The sequence below is a fragment of the Poeciliopsis prolifica genome, unplaced genomic scaffold (genome assembly GCF_027474105.1).
Source record: "Poeciliopsis prolifica strain line A6 unplaced genomic scaffold, Auburn_PproV2 SCAFFOLD004, whole genome shotgun sequence".
NCBI classification, from domain to species: domain Eukaryota; kingdom Metazoa; phylum Chordata; class Actinopteri; order Cyprinodontiformes; family Poeciliidae; genus Poeciliopsis; species Poeciliopsis prolifica.
Window position 1 is genome coordinate 3,639,213 of NW_026562379.1, and position 16,688 is coordinate 3,655,900.

Consider the following 16,688-nt stretch of genomic DNA (forward strand, 5'->3'; position numbering starts at 1 on the left):
TGTTGATGGAGTACTACTGGCCCCTTGTGACAAAATACTGGTACTGCTGGTGCAATACCAGTATTGCACCAGCAGGAGGCAGTGGTACTCCATCAATGAGAAAACAGATTGACGCTACGTGATAACAGTCAGCCGGCGACAGCTGGAGCTGCAAAGTTTTCCTGAACATTTTGCCTGCTTTTTGGAGCCACAGAACTGGACTACGCTCAACATTTTGCTTGGATTTTGGAGTTGCTAATCCGAACCACGCTTTTGAGCAAGAAGGCTCTGTTGGACCGGAGTTGGAGCAGTTTAATGGGCTCTTTGCACCTCAGCTTCCGCGTTATGGCTCAAATGTTTTTCCAAGGTAACAATTAATAATGTACGTCGATCCGAAGCCCAAACAAGTAAGCCGGAGAAAAGTTTTAAGATGTTCGCCTCGTTATACATTCACAGATATGAAGGTGAGTTTTATTTTCTTTAAACTGCTAGCACAAGCCTCCTAGCTTGTGCTAGCAGGGATTTTTCGGACATTTTTCTTGTAAAAATCTGCTATTTAATTATCTAAAGATTTCTCAGCCATTCTAACGGACACTGTTTGTGCCTTATTTCAAGCATATTACGTGTGTTTATCGTTAACGACAATAAAGCAGCGGGGAGGGGGGGGGCAGATTACAGTTCAGTTTTTGCTTGAAGTATGACGAAGAAAAACGAGCACAGAGCTTACTCTGGTATCGGAGTTCTACTTCAGCTGACTGTTCAGATTCAGAGTTATTACTTTTAGAAAAATATGGCCGTGTTGCTTAAGATTTCTGTGTTATTTCGTTTTATTACTTTTGCATGCTTGTTGTGAAGGGCTCATTAAGACGGTGTTTAGAGCGGTGTGTACGGCGTTAGCTTGAAGTGGTAGCTTTAACTTGTAGCAACGAATATTTACAAGCTGTCTTAATTGAGGATGGCTTGGAAATCCATGAAAACTTAAACAAAGTACATAGTATTGTTTTATTTGTCTTAAGTACGACTTTGTCTTTTATAGCAGTCATAGTTTCTGAAAGTGGAAAAAAGAGCAGCATGCGGTTTATTAAACTGATACATCTTAACCTTCACCATTTTCCTGGCTCATTTCACGATAACGTTAAAGTTGCACTGCATTTAGATCTCAGTTGTAGTTAACATCAAGCATGTGGGTGTGGCTTAGTGTAAAATTTCACTATTTACCATGAAACATCAACATTAAATGACTTCCAAATGCAAGATCACAGCTGCATCATCAAACTTCCTCTGTCTTTCTAGAGAACAGCCCTGAACACATTTCCATGGTCACTTGATGACCTCACTGTAGCCCCGCCCACTTTTAAGAGGCAGTCACATGTTTTTTCTGCTGTATGTTTTACTGTTATTCTATAATTTATATGGGTTTCATCATGTGAATACTGACTAAAAAACGATAACATGATGAACTCTATGAATGCTGGCTGCTGACCGAACCGCATTGGGGTGTAGAAATGACGAAATGCATTACTTCGCCACGTGCATATGATCGGCTCTAAATGACACATGGATCATCGGACTGGCGCCAAATTGGATACGTATGACCTTTGTTGACCTCTAAACAGCAAAACAGCATTGAAATGTATTTTGACTCCACTGCGCCCCTACATTAATCCGCCAGCTATATTTCCTCGCTAAACCAATGAATCTATACCACATTTTTTTGCATCGTGAAGGATAGCCGCCGAACGCATAGATGCGTACCGCCTGGTGGACGGGGCGCGGAAACTGCGCAACAACTTCTGTCTTAGCACGTGCGCAGCGTTGATGGAAACTGAGCAACAGCTTCCGCGGTGCGGGCTGAAAACTGCGTGAGAGCTGTGGTGGTGAGGCGTGGTTGCTCGTACCCCGCGGTGGCAATAGGCCGGAGCGGCGCTTGGCTGCGAGGGCCGTTCGAGGCTGCTTGCAGCTTTAATTTTTAATTACTTTTTTAATGGACCTGACCCAGAACTTTGTTATCACTATCTGACAAAAATAAATCTAAAATAATTTTTTTTAATGACTCTATCAGTGATAATTTTACTCCGCTTTACAGACAAATGGTTCTCAAGAAACAAAATGAATATTATTTAAAACAAAAAACAACATGAAGGTTATAAAGAACTGCAAACGGTTATTCTTTGAATGTGCAGCATTAAGTGGTCACATGTACTAAAATCAAAAGCTATCTCAAAAACATCTTAACAGACCAAGTTACATGTTAACATGGGACTTCTTCTTTGACGTCACCTGCACAATTCTTGCATCCATTGAACTTGTGAGTTTGTGGATAGTTTCTGCTTGAATTTCTTTGCAGGGGGTCAGAAAACCTTCCCAGAGCTGCTGTTTTGATATGAACTGCATCCCACCCTCAGATCTTCCGCTTGAGGAAACTCCAAAGGTTTTCAATAGGGTTGAGGTCAGAGGAGGATGGTGACCACACCATGAGTTTCTCCCCTTTTATGCCCATAGCAGTCAAAAACAGTGGTATTCCTTGCAACATGAGATGGTGCATTGTCATGCATGAAGATGATTTTGATACTGAAGATACAGCTCTTCTTTTTGAACCATGAAAGAAAGTGATCAGCCAGAAAGTCCATGTACTTTGCTGAGGTCATTTTCACACCTTCGGGGGCTCTAAAGAGGCCGACTAGCTCTCTTAGCAAAGGAAAAGAAAGGAAGACGTCATTTGGTCCTCAGAAGTTTGGATGCTCCCCAATAATACCTGATTTTTTACATTATTTTTATGTCTGACGATGTTGACAAAAACTTGGGACAAATTTCAATTGAGTTGGAAAATATGTAAAAATAATTTTTAATCCAATTTATTGATACTTTTATAATTATTTATTTGAATGCTTATAGTTAACTGTCATAATATATATTCTCAGTATTCCTTTATTTGTTTTCAACTATTAAAATGTATTGAGTTCTGCTCCAGGACGAGGGATTTTAAAGTTTAACGTTTTCGCATTTTATTTGGTTCCTCTCAACTACCGCATATCACAGGCGGAACCATAGTTTGAGGGTGCTAGTTGTACCCGGGCAGATTAGCAATGCGACTCATGGACTGTTCAGTGGTAAACAACGTGAAAGCCGCTGCCAGAAGAAGCAAAGAAGACAAGAAAGTGCTGAGAAAACAGCTGAAGGCCAGTCACACTTTACTGAAGCATGAAGGCATCAGGACAGCGTCGCAACCCACCAAGGTGAGAAAAAAAACACTCAAAGAGAAATCATTACTTTCACACGAAGGGCGGATTAGGTTTTATGCATTAGCATTTGTAAAAGTAGCTTATTAAAAGATTTAAATTAATACCGATATGCAGCCCAATCATTATGTGTAAAAGCTGGAAGTGCCCTTTTAAAATGCTAGACTTTTTTTTTACCTTTGTCTCTGCTTTGAATCAAAAACTGTTCAATTAAACAACTGCTTCTGAACAGCTGCTCAAATATTCAACCAAAACCCATTCTGTTAAAAATAAAAAAGCCTTTTTTTGCAGAAGAGATCAAGAAGTCAGTAAACACCGTCGTATTTGTAGGATAAAATTACATTGTGGCCTTTGTTTGGTCTTTTCCATTATGGTGGTTTAAGATTAATACATCTCTCTCTTAAGGAGAGTTCAATCTGTTTCCTTCCATGATATTTTTTTGATAGAATTAAAATGTTATTGCTTATTAAGGCAGAACTTAATAAGCAAAACGTGTATTATTTGGAAGCTCTGGCTGGCCCTTTGCAGCTTGTAAAATACAGGTAAAATCAGTGACTTGAGCATCAATATGAAACACACAATTAATATTCTTTGTGCGATGCACTTTGGGGATTCTGAGTAATTCTTGCTGAAATAGTCTAACCTTTGGTAACCTTCAAGTAAGCCATTCTCCAATGAAAGCCTAATCAACTTGGAGCCAATGAGTACATTATGTGGACAAATGTGTAAAATATTCAGCTCACTGGGCAGCTGAAAACTTGCTGATCCTCTTCTTCTGTCCTGCCTGCAGAATTTGGTGGTGGCTAACGGAGGCTTGGGGAACGGTGTCAGCCGCGAGGACCTCTCTGCCACAATGAAGCAGTTTGGAGACGTGGAAAGTCTGTTTATGCCTCCTCAGAAGCCCTACGCCTTTGTCACGTACAGGTATCACCGCAGCAAGAATCTGCTGCTTATCATTAAAGCAATATGTTCCAGCGAAGAAGTTATCTAAAGCTGAAAAGAAGCAACGGCTTCATCAAAGCTTGGAAACCAGCTCAAGCTTTTCATGAAAGTTTCCTGACTAAGTTAAAAAAATTGAACATGAATTGTTAAAAACACAAAACTGGAGAAAAAACAAAAACAGCAACCAAATACTAAATACTGAGATATATCCAACAAAAGCTAAAATTAAAGCATATGATTTTATTTCCAAGTGTCAACTTGTTTTACAAATGTATTATAACCTATTGTGACCATCAACTCTAACCGGTTTCTTGAAAATGTTATATGTAGTCAGTTTTTTTCATGTTTGATATCTTTGCTGTTGATCAGGTCTACCAAATCCTGTCTGATTTAAATAAATTGACTCTTTAACCCAAATGTTTTCTTGGTTTCTTTTGTTTTATTGTCCTTGTCTCTTCCAGATCAGAAGATGACGCTCAGAAAGCTCACACCCAACTTAATGGGCAGAAGCTCGAGTCTGGGGAGAACAGCGTTACTCTCTATCTCAGTTATGTTGACTCAGGTACATATTTTCTGATAGTGTCACATATGTAGCTACATGTAGCTCAGATGCACAGTATTGTGAAAAAGCCTTGAGTAATCCTTCTGTTTCACTTTTGAGAAGGCAGTCAGTCCTACATTTTATGTTTTTCAGTGCTCCTAAAACCTGATAACTATTTTTAGGAGTACAGTCATTTGCTAAAAATGCTGGTATTAAGCAGATGATCATCTGAAGGATGACAACCCTTTGTCAGGTGTGTGCTGTGCTACACCTGTTTCTTGAAAACATGACTTGCTATTGCTCTTTTTTTTTTTTTTTTTTTTTCGCACTGTCTGGTTTTCTTTTCACCCTTGATTGTTAGATTTCCTAATTTTTTATGTTGCTACTTGGCATAGAACTACCTAAAGTCCAAAGAAAACCTTTAATGTACTCTCATTAGCTTGAAGAAACTGCTTTGTAGTAAGAAAGTTTGACTCAGGAGAAAAATGCAAAGAAATAAGGGATGACTCGGAGTAGATAAGGAGTCTCTGGAAATCATCTCTTTTAGGCAATCTGATTTTGCAGCCTATGTCTATAACTTCACTGTATGTGTTACTTATATGTGTTTGCAGTAAAGCATAAAGAGGAAGTGTTGGTTGAGTTTCCTGAAGGATTAGCCCTAGTGAAGGATTTTGTGTCTCCAGAGGAGGAGGCTCTGCTCCTCGCTGCTGTGGACTGGTCAACCTCTAACCAAGGTAATGAAGCGCGCTGCTCTTTCACAAACCTTAACTCTTTAAAAACTTAGAACAAGATCAGTGCTGCAAGTAGGAAAAATATAGCTCCTTTACCTTATTGAGTGTTAAATAGCTATGCATAACTTTTGTAAAGTTTGTTCAGATTCTGGCGTAGGGTCACATGTTATTTTGATCGATTTTAATCGAAGATTTTGATGCTTTGTTTGTTCAGCTCAGAAAGCTTTGAAACACAGGAGAGTGAAGCATTATGGCTTTGAATTTCGCTACGACAACAACAATGTGGACAAGGACAAACCTTTACCTGCAGGTAATCATTTTAATCCATATAATACTTTCTGTAAAGCATAAAGAAGGAGTGTTGATCCATTTTTCGGATGGATTAGACTTAGTGAAGTATCCAGCAGTTTAATATAACAGTTTAATATAATTGATTATCATGTTTTGTATGGCTTCTAGTTACTTTACCTTTGTTGCATCCCATCTTCTATATTTCAGGAAGTTGATGAAAGGTCTTTTCTTTTATATAATACTCATTATAATGACTCAGATAGATGTCAGTGTAAATAGTTTATCTGTCCAGGTCTTCCTGAGGAGTGTCTGCCTGTTTTGCGTCGATGTCTGCGGGATGGACACATTAACGTCCTCCCTGACCAGCTGACTGTTAACCAGTATGAGACTGGACAGGGTGAGTGTGTTCAGTTTCCACTTAATGTTTGGTGTCATATTTTTTACACAGTAAACAAACAATTGCTCAGTTTATCAATAGCAGCTATGGCTTGCATTAGCAAGCCATAGTTTGCTAATGCTTATTTATTTAAGCATGATTTATATTATGTTTCATAGCTGCTATCTTTCCCTAATTTTTTTAAGAAAGTTGTTCTTATTCAGAGAATGTGTGTCGGACACTATTTGAATAAGAAACAGACAAGAAAAATAAAAGATAAAAACAGAGTGTACGTACTTCTCACTGCGGAAGTCTTTACATCTAAAAATAAAAGACATAATAAACAACATTATTTGTTTTACATTTGATTGTGAATTCACACACTTGTCATACTTCTGAAACAATTCCTTGCTTTTGTATGAAGCTCTGACTCCCTCTTGAAACTTTCAGTTTTATAGAAGGAAATGGTGTTTGAATTTTTAAGTATTAGTAAAATTTAAATTAAATATTCTTTTATGCCAATGTTTTACATGCAGGCTGCTGTAGAATGTCCTAATTTTTTTCCACATTACTTTATTTATGCAACTATTAATTCTATCAAATTAGCACAAAACACATGTTGTTTTATTTACCACCAGGTGGCAGCAGATTCTCTTTAACAGGCCAATGTAGTTTCTCCTCTTTGGATCCCGAGCTCTTTAATGCAGGTCCTAAAGGTTGAGAAATTGTCTCTTGTTAGCCTGAAATGTCTACAACACCTGGATTTTCTCATACCAGATTTCATTCAAATGTTCTGGATTCATTTCACTTTTCAAGTCTGTCATATTTGTGTCATTTTCAGGTATCCCCCCTCACGTTGACACCCACTCTGCCTTTGAGGACACCATCCTATCACTGAGTCTTGGGGCAAAGGTAAATCACTTGTGTTTTAATAATCCCCTTTGTGACCTGTGATAATCAGCTTGTGCAGTGATCTATTTGAAGAGCTTTAAACTCTAAGATGTAGGTCTAATTTTGATGTCATCAGTTTCCAGGGATAATGACATGAATGAAACAGCAGCTCCTTAACCAGACTGCTGCTGTTGATTCTTAGATCATTTCCTTCTGATTCTGCTGAGAACATTTTGTTCATCTTACTCCGTCTCGTTCTTTTTACTCGCCATCGTAGTTTTTGTGGCTTTCTGCCAACATGGTTCATGACTTGCTTTCTGCAAGCTTTTCTTAATGGTTGCAAGAATGGATCATATTTTAGAGGATGCATTGATTTTTCTTTTGTGTGTGGGTTTGTCTCTGGCACATTGACTCCCAACTGACCCCTCTTGTTTGAGTGATAGTGGCTAATCTATTAGTGGTTGGTCTCATCTGTTACAATGTCATAACCAGATAGGCAGACTTTATGTGGCTGCAGGGCTGTGGATTTGGGCCACTCCATATTATTGATATATTATAGAGGGAGAACCCCTCTGAATAGAAAATGAAAGTTTTGGTCTCAAAGAAAATTCTTATTATGATTATTGAATTTATTCATTCATTTGTTTATTTATGTATAGATATTCTAGGATTGTATCTAAGCATTTTATGTGATAAATCACCATAAAGTGGTGAATAATTGTGAAGTAGAAGGAAAATTAGACATGGCTTTTAAAAATGCCTTTCCAAATGAAAGTCATAATTTGTCTCAACCTGTTTTGTACATCCACAGTCTGACATTAGACCCACTTCATTTTTGAGCTCCGTCAGATTGGATGGAGACTATCAGTGAACATCATTTCTTAACTCTTTCCTGATGTTTTCAGTCAGATTTATGTCTCGACTTTGACTAGGACACTTTGAAACATGAAACATGCATGATCGAAGCCTCCCACTTTGGGAACATCTTACTGCTTTACATTTTAAAATGATAATAAACGACTGGATAAAGTCTGACATTTTGACATCAAAACTTATGGTATCAGCATCTCTTTCAGGCTCTTAGCAGGTTTCCATATAGTTAGCTCCATCCATTTTCAGTTTGGCTATGACCAGATACCCTTTCCCTACTGGAGAAAAGCATCTCCTAAGTAGCATACTGCCACCACTGTGCTTTACTGTGGACATAGAGCGCGTGTTGTTTTCAGATAAGTGTCTCATGTGACCAGAACACCATCTGCCACATGTATTAATTTTTTTTTTCAAATTTAAAGAATTCTACTCATAATATATCAACTTCCTTCTGCTTCATAATTATGCACTTCTTTGTGAAAATCAGTCACACAGAATCCCAATGAAATATGTTTAAATGTCACATAGGAACTTGTGTGCTTGCATATCTGAGACTGTGGGAGAAGGATGAGTAGTCCTCTCGAAAAGCATATCCTCCCAGCATCAGCATCGACTCAGTCACATTCCACCGCTTTCGATGATTGGCTAATTTTCTTTCAGATGAGAACAGTGCAGACCTTTCTTGCCTCTCTGGGGGAAGAAGGAATGAGTTCAGCTGTGGTCCGAGGGAAAGATCTGATCATTTGCTGGAGCCTCTCGTGCTCTTTCACAGGAAAACGCAAACCCATGTCCTTCTTTCTCTGTTTTGCCCACCCACACACACACACATGCACGCACGCACACGCGCCATGACTTCACAGAATCCAATTTTCCTCCTGTCAGAAGTTGGAGAGATTCAGTTTGAAGTTGTGTGAATGTAATTTCCCTGCAGAGCGCGAGCGGTTGCGTGCTGTACGGAAACATTAGGATCAAACACAGGCGCGGGGATGAAGGTGACTTCGCTGGTTAAAACAGAGGGCAGACATAAACTACATTTGTTGATGGCGGTCTGACAAATTCAGCAGATATATGCAGGACATGTGGGTAAAGAAAATCTGGTGTTGGGTTTTTATTCAAACATTCAGTTTGCAACGTGCCTGGCTTACATTTCCTAACAAGAGACATAAAAAATATGCTGCTTTTCATTTTAACATTACAAAATAAATATAAATGTACCTTGGAAAACTAAGGTTTAGTTCTTTTACCAGTTTTACAGCCTCTGAGAAAATGCAAAGGAAGCAACAAGAAAATTATCAATGGAACTTTGTGAACTTGCAAAATTGTTGGATTTTTAGGGGAATTAATATGAGCTTATAGGAATATAGTTGGACATTCGGTATAAAACATGCAAATAATGTCATGTCAGGGAGCGGTCCAGTGGTCTAGTAAAGTTATCAAAAATATTTTAAAAAATAAAGTCTGGTTTATTGATATGAATGAATGACACATTTCTGGTTTAAATCCTACATATTTAAAATAGTTAACTTATTTGGACTTTATGTCAGCCTGATGCTTTGAATCTGCATGATGAAGACATGAGTTGCATTCTTTGTCTACCCGCCTTTTTTGTGACATTTTTTTTTTTAGATCAATAGCTTTTTTTTAGCTGTTAAAAACTTCTTGCTTCTTGTTCATCCTTGCCCCTTCATGCAGACGGTGATGGAGTTTCGTCACCCAGACGGCCGAGTTGTTCCTGTTGTGTTGCCTGAACGCAGCCTGCTGGTGATGAAGGGGGAGAGCAGATACCTCTGGACACACGGGTGAGCTGGACGGTGTTTTTATTTTTCTCATTGGTTTCTCAGTGTGCCTGCTTTTTCTTCCCACAATTGAATTTCTTGCACTTGATCACTTCAGTGCCTTCTGGTTTTTTTAAGTTTCTGGGTAATTCTCTCTGTTAGGATTACCCCACGGAAGTTTGACCTGGTGCCAGCTTGTGAGACACAGTCGGCTGATCATTCTGAGCCCGACCTCGGTTCACACGGCGGTCTCACTTTGAGCAAGAGGGGCACCCGCACTTCCTTCACTTTCCGCAAAGTCAGACACGAACCCCGCTGTGGTGAGGCTGGCACACTGCTGAGATGACATTGTTGAGACAGATGATGTCTAGCTAGAATTTTTTTTTTAAGAATTTAGCAAAGTTAGTAAATGTTCAATTTAAAAGGTTAAACTCTTTTATCATGTTGATTCATTACAAATTCAGTGACATACTTTAAGTGATTATTTATCAACTTAAACTTTGGTGTATTTTCAAGTTACAACCACAGACCTCCATATTCGTCATTAAATGTTTTCTGACATATTAACCTAAAGCTTTGTGTACCTGACAAGGGTGAAGAAAAAGGGTTTCAAACGTTTTCACAAGTCAAAATCTAAGAAGTGCGGCATGTCTTCGCATTTAGTGTCGATATTGCACTGGATTGAGGTCAAAGTCATTTAAGAATAGACTCTCATGGATATCGATTCTGTGAATAGCGAAATATAAAGTTCCTCCACACATGGATTGTGACAAATTAAATTTGAATAAAGTGGCTGACTTTGTTGTCTCTCATTCACAAAATTTGAAAGATTATAACAGCTTTTTTTTATAAATTTAAGCTTAATGCAACATTGCTCTTTTGAAGCTGTAGCTGAATATCATCTGGATTTAAAGGACTCTTCCATGTTCCCCCCACTCCAGCCTTCCCCTCTGCCTGTGACAGTCAGGGAGGATCCTTCCCATGCCCATCAACTCAGCCCTCTCTTCCGAGTTGCCACACTGACGCAACCCGTTTGGAGGAGACGTACGTGCACCGGGTGTATGACGCCATAGCCTCTCACTTCAGCAGCACTCGCCACACTCCATGGCCCCGCGTTTGCCACTTCCTGTCCTCGCTCCGGCCTGGTAGCGTGCTGGCCGACGTGGGCTGTGGAAACGGGAAGTACCTGGGAGTCAACTCGCAGCTGATCGCGGTGGGTATGCACATAGTTCAAAGAACAGTCTGTGACCCCTGAATGGACAACTTTTTTATTGCTTTAGATTTATGTTGTCATTGAAAAAATGTGAAAGCAGGCACAAATCCTGAAATTTGAAGATATCCAGTAAGTAGCAGCAGGGTCAGGATTTCAGCCCATTTTTTTAAACTTGGCCAAAAGTATAATTGAAGTCATAAACAAAGCTTGTTTTCCTGAGAAACTTGAAACATGTTATTAAGGATGGTTGTTATTTTAAATTAGTTTTAAACAATTTAAAACAAAATTGTTTGTTTTGGGCAGGCACCACATGGAGACTGGAGAAAGGGCTGTATAAGAGATTCCCTGAAAATAAATGTTACTTATGCATTGGCACATGCTTTACGTATTTTTATTTTCAATATTTTGTTATTTTGATAATTTTTGGTTGGCTGGTATATTTGGTGTGTCAATCACATGGGTGGAGCTGCATCATTGAGTATATTATCTATAGGCATTTGCTCAGTTTTTTTATATGTTGGCAGACAAAACCCTCATATTTCTGATATAAGTGCTGGTGATTTGTGTTAATTCTAGTTTTCGCGCAGATGTTTTATCTATGTTTAATTCTGTAAGCTATCTAACTAAGCTTGCAGAACTTATTTGTATTTTTTTTTTAAAATAACATTTGGAAAGTTTAATGAGCATTGAATCTTAAATCAGAATAAAATCTGTATGTAATTTTCTTTTTTAGTTTTATGAGGGTTTATAAAATATATATTTTTATTATTTCTGCTCACCTATCTAAACTCAGTAGCCCACAGTGACTCTTTAGCTCCACGGCAGAAGAGGCCTAGGAAGTGCTTCTAAGAAGTCAGCAGGAATCTTCATCTGACTTCAGTGTTTTGCTGTTGATCTAAAAAAACAACTGAAAAGCTGTCTCAAGTTCAAGCTGTAGAGGAAACCTTTCAGTAACATAGAACATCTTACTTTGCTCTTCAGTGCGTGAAATGTATAGGTCTTTGTGCAACAAAGCAAAGGACGAGATCAATGTTCTTGCTCCAGTCTCTGCAGGATGCCATCCTTCACATTCGCTCCGTTTCCATGGTAATATCCAAATTTTCTGTTTACGTATGCACACGAGGATATTCATGTTTGGGGATTTAGGAGAAGCGTGTAAGCGGCTTATCTTGACTCAGACCGTAGCTGTAATAAATCATCAGTGAGAACATTGTGATTATGCAGGTCGCACACCAATTTTCTGAGTTTGATTCAGTCTTCTTCTTCTTTTCAGCTCAGCCCTCCTGTCTTCTGCTCTGCAGTTTGAAACCATAAACACTTTCAAATTTAATAGAAAGAAAAATGGCTGCGCTTGTGCATGTCTGTAGTAAACATTTTCTCACCTTGTTTCTTTTTGGAGAAGGCCACATAAAGCCTGATTGAATTTACTTTTGTTTTAAAATATTATCAGAACTGTAAATCTGTCTTTCTAAATAAAAAAAATAATTACAAAAAATATACATATATTTTATCAGAACTGTCTAGCCAGACTTTGTTCTCCTTTTCAATTTCATTCTAGCTCTCTTTACTTTCTCTCATCTTAATCCCTACTTCCTCAGGTCCTCCATCTTTCTAGTGTTTTTATTACGTACATGGCATGCTTAAACCTTGCGCTCTGAGCTCATTACTCTCCTTGGGTTTGTCTGATCTCAGGTGGGATGTGACCGCAGCAGCGCTCTGGTCCAAATTTGTGCAGAGAGAGGATTCAACGCGTTTGTATCCGATGCTCTGAGTGTCCCCCTTCGAACAGAGTCATGTGACGCCTGCATCTCTATCGCTGTTATACACCATTTTTCCACACGGGTATGGGCAGCACATTCAAGCCCTTCATGTATGAAAATGATCAACACAAACAAATAAAATGCATTCGGCACAACTGTACTAACCAGAAAGTTATCCCACTGAAATACTTTTGACATTCTGCATGAGAATTTTTGCTAATGTAATATTTGTCACGAGACAATGATGTTGCCCAAAATGTTGGAAGCACAGATGAGAAAGAGAGGAAAGAAGGCAATAGACAAATATTGCCTAATAATTTTGAATTGCTACTGCAATCCTTCACCAACTCACCTTTTTCCCCCACTTCTTGAAATGTTAACTCTTTAAATGCCTGTGTGTTCCAGGAGCGTCGGCTGGCAGCTGTGAGGGAGCTGGTCAGACTTCTAAAACCTGGAGGTCAGGCGCTCATCTATGTTTGGGCTTATGAGCAAGAGTACAACAAGCAGAAATCTAAATACCTTAAAGACCACAACAAACCGCAGAATAGAGAGAAAAGTAAAGACAGACCAGAGGAGGGCCAGGAACCGCATGAAGAGCCAAGAGTCCTCACCACCAGCCATTTGGACAAGAACCATACTGGAGGCTTAAAAGATGACAGCAAAATGACGGAAGGCAAGCTTAGTGTTCACACTAACCGCACAGCCTTTAATTCCCAGGACCTTTTGGTTCCCTGGCACCTTAAAGGGAGGAAAACACGGGGGGAAGAAGAGTTCAGTTCTGGTTTGCACACCACAAACAGTCCAGACTCTAAACTCAGTCCCAGTGTTGACACTTCTCAGGTTCCTGGTGGGAGTTCAGTCGCTGTTTTTCAGCGCTATTACCATGTGTTCCAGCAGGGGGAGCTGGAGCAGCTCTGCATTGAGGTGGCCGGAGTCAAAGTGCAAACCAGCTATCATGACCAAGGAAACTGGTGTGTTATATTACAGAAGGAATGACATCTTAAACTAAATTTAAGTGCTCATACACAATTTTTAATTGAACAATTTTGGGACTTAATCAGCTCAGATAAATGATCTGTGAAGCTTTTAAATAAGTGAAAGGAGGATCTTGCTGAATATTTGCTTCTGGGGAAATTTATACTCATCTGTTTTATTTGTCCTGTCAATAAAAGACAAGTTTTCAAGGAATGCTTCATGGCCTTTAAATCTTGTAATCTGATGTGGATTTAATGTGACTCTTAAGGTAACAATGGCAAAACACTTACAGACGGCAGATGAATAGAAACGTGCAACCACTATGTAAGATAGTTTAAAAAAGGAAAAAAATATATTTGTGTAAAAACAAGATAATACAAGAAGTGAAAAACTGCCAATAACTTCAGGGATGTAAACATTGTGGAGATCTCCGATGGCTCTTCTTTGCACAGTCTCGCTGTAGGAGTTCTCTTATTCTGTTCTTCCTTATGAGCTGATCTAACAGTTTCCTCTAGGCTGTAGATAGGCTACTGCTCCACCAGACATCATAGGCAATGGCTGATGCCACCACAGAGTCAAAGAAGGTCTTCAGGTGCACTCCAGAGGATATGAGACTCCTTAGCGGCACAATCTGTTCTGACCCTTCCTGTTAAAAAAACATCAAGGTTTTGACTCCAGTCCATTTTATTGCTCAGAGGAACACGCAGGTGCTGAAGATTCCACAAACTCAATGTCAGTTCCATAAAGAATTGTCCATCCTGCTACTTTCTTCCTATTTTAGAAGTACAAAATGCTCCTCGGACTGTTTAAAAACTGTTTTTGCAATCAGAACATCTCTCAAGCTATCAGCAATAACGTTGCTGTCATTGAATCCTCGTGGTGGCTGACTAATCCAGTGACTGAATGTGAATCTGTATTTGCAAGGATTACTGGCTGTAATTAAGTCTACATGAGCTTAGAGTGACAGAAAACAACAGAACTATAAAGGTTTAAGGGTATATGACCTGAAGAGTTCTTTTATGCTAAAACCTGACAATAACTGGAACTAATTCAAGAAGACTTTTATTGCGCTGGAAGATCTCATGCAGAAACTAGCTTAATCTCTTGATTATTCTTCATAGTGCACAGGCTTTTCAATAATTCTCTCAACTTTATTATTATTACTTTTTGTACCTCACTCCCTTTTAATTTGTCTTTGAGGTCAGCGTCTGCTCTGAAATCACTGAGCTGTAACTAAGCCATACAAACTTTCTGCCAGACCTTTTCCAGTTAAAGGGCTGCAGTACATGGTGGTGCTTCTGGCTCTGGATGATCTGCTCATGTTTATTAAGTCAAATCTACTTTTTCTTTTCAGAAAATATCTTAAATTGTATCTTACGGATCAGTTCACAGTCTGAGTATTGTAACATGAATATGCAACTTTTTAACAAATTTTGCCTATTAAAGCCAGCCTTATTTTGGGTTCTTTGTTGATGTAATTTAGTTATTTTATTACTATTATTTACATCTTGAAGTTACTGGCGCATGCAATGTGTTTATGACATACATTGTTGCACCTTGGTATTTAAAATGTATTTAAAAAAAGACCATCTGTAAAGATATCCACCAGAGCATTTGTGGAAGGAACCATCAAGGCACCATTCAAACATGAGACAACAGGAGCAGCTTGTCCACAAAGAGTCCACCACAAAGCCTGTGTTTGACAGGTGCAGAAGTCTCACTGACAGTTACAGAAATTGCTTGATTGCAGTGATTGCCTCAAGGCTGATCAACAAAAATATTAAGGTTTGGGTACTACTGCTTTTGCTGAAAAGTTTTCTGTGTGTTTTTTTTTATGAATCTGTTGAACCACATCTTAGTAGCAATGTCTGCTTTTCATTTGCTAATTTTCAGTAAAATGTTAACTAATGTTGTTTTTGTTTTCAAGTTATTTCAGTTATCACTGTGAGCTTTTGGGTCATTAACAGGGAGGCGCCAACATGTTTGTCCATGTATGTATTAAATAAGAATGTTTCGAAAGCTGAAATGCAGTGTCAAGTGGGTTAGCTGTTTTTATTGTATTATTTATCAACACACCAATGATTATTATAAAAATTATATTTCAAATCATAGTCTGAAGTAAAATGGTCACATAGGATTGCATTTGTCTTATAAGTTAATCTTAATACATATAATTGTGAGTACAAAATGTGACACGCATTACTTATGTGGGTATTCACAAATACAATGTGATGTGTGTGTCCCAGCTTTGCCCTTCTGGAGCAAGAGGGTATTTTGTCATCAGGCTCAGGTCAAATCACCCATGAAGCTCGTAGTTCCTCTGGGATCAACAGACATAAACTAATCTTGAGTCTGAATTATACGTGGTCCAGTTGCTTATATTGATTGGGATGAAGGAGAGTATGTAAGAAAATGTTAAAAAATACAAGATTGTTGTCAAATTTACCTTCCGTTTTCTAACCAGAAATCCAACTTTAGAGCTGCTTTTTGGAAAATTGTCATCTTCCTAAAAAAAAAAAAAGCTTTTTTTGTTTATTTTTTTGCCAGGAGATGATTAGGCAAGAGTCAGTTTTAGGAAAAAGTGACTTAGGCCATTATTTTAGGAAGGTCATGAAATGTAGAGGAACATATTACACAACAGCTTGCCATTAAATTGTTAAGAGATTGGCAAAGACTCAACAGTAATTTTCATTTTCTTTTATCATTATGAAGTGCAATATAAGCTAGGATTCAGGACTGTGGGTGTAAGCACAGAGTGCAGCCTACTGATGCTCATAAATATCAAGTTTATGTATATTGTTTAAATAGCACAAAAAGTATTGATAACAATTTACATATAAATACAGAAGGCTATCTCCAAGGGACTAATTTACATCTCTAATCTCATTGGAAGGTTGATGTTAAAACATACTATAAAAGCAACAATGAAAACACAAAATAACACTACTAAATACAAAAATAAAATGACCATAAAATTCATACACATTATTGAAAATGTTGAAATTTTAGGCTTGACAAAAGCTCATTTTTAAGATATTTTCTAAATGAAATAGAAATGGAAATATTTGTGATGTTACTTGGAATTGTATTCCAAGTATGAAATGC

The 16,688-nt window shown here is 38.3% G+C and overlaps 1 protein-coding gene across 3 annotated transcripts; it reads left to right on the top strand.

The window, feature by feature from the left end:
- Positions 1-234: 234 nt before the first annotated feature.
- Positions 235-15,587, top strand: alkbh8 (alkB homolog 8, tRNA methyltransferase). 3 transcript variants are annotated; one of them, XM_055028545.1, is made up of 13 exons: positions 235-443; positions 3,019-3,215; positions 4,009-4,142; positions 4,622-4,722; positions 5,313-5,435; positions 5,647-5,742; positions 6,016-6,120; positions 6,941-7,011; positions 9,553-9,659; positions 9,798-9,955; positions 10,577-10,848; positions 12,541-12,690; positions 13,014-15,587. In XM_055028545.1, exons 2-13 carry the CDS (start codon positions 3,066-3,068, stop codon positions 13,602-13,604), a joined length of 2,058 nt encoding a protein of 685 aa, XP_054884520.1. In that variant the 5' UTR covers positions 235-443; positions 3,019-3,065; the 3' UTR covers positions 13,605-15,587. The 3 variants fall into 3 exon arrangements, with proteins under 3 accessions (XP_054884520.1, XP_054884521.1, XP_054884519.1); XM_055028544.1 differs by lacking the exon at positions 235-443 and having other exon boundaries at positions 2,914-3,215; XM_055028546.1 differs by lacking the exons at positions 235-443; positions 12,541-12,690 and having other exon boundaries at positions 2,912-3,215.
- The last annotated feature ends 1,101 nt before the right edge of the window (positions 15,588-16,688 follow it).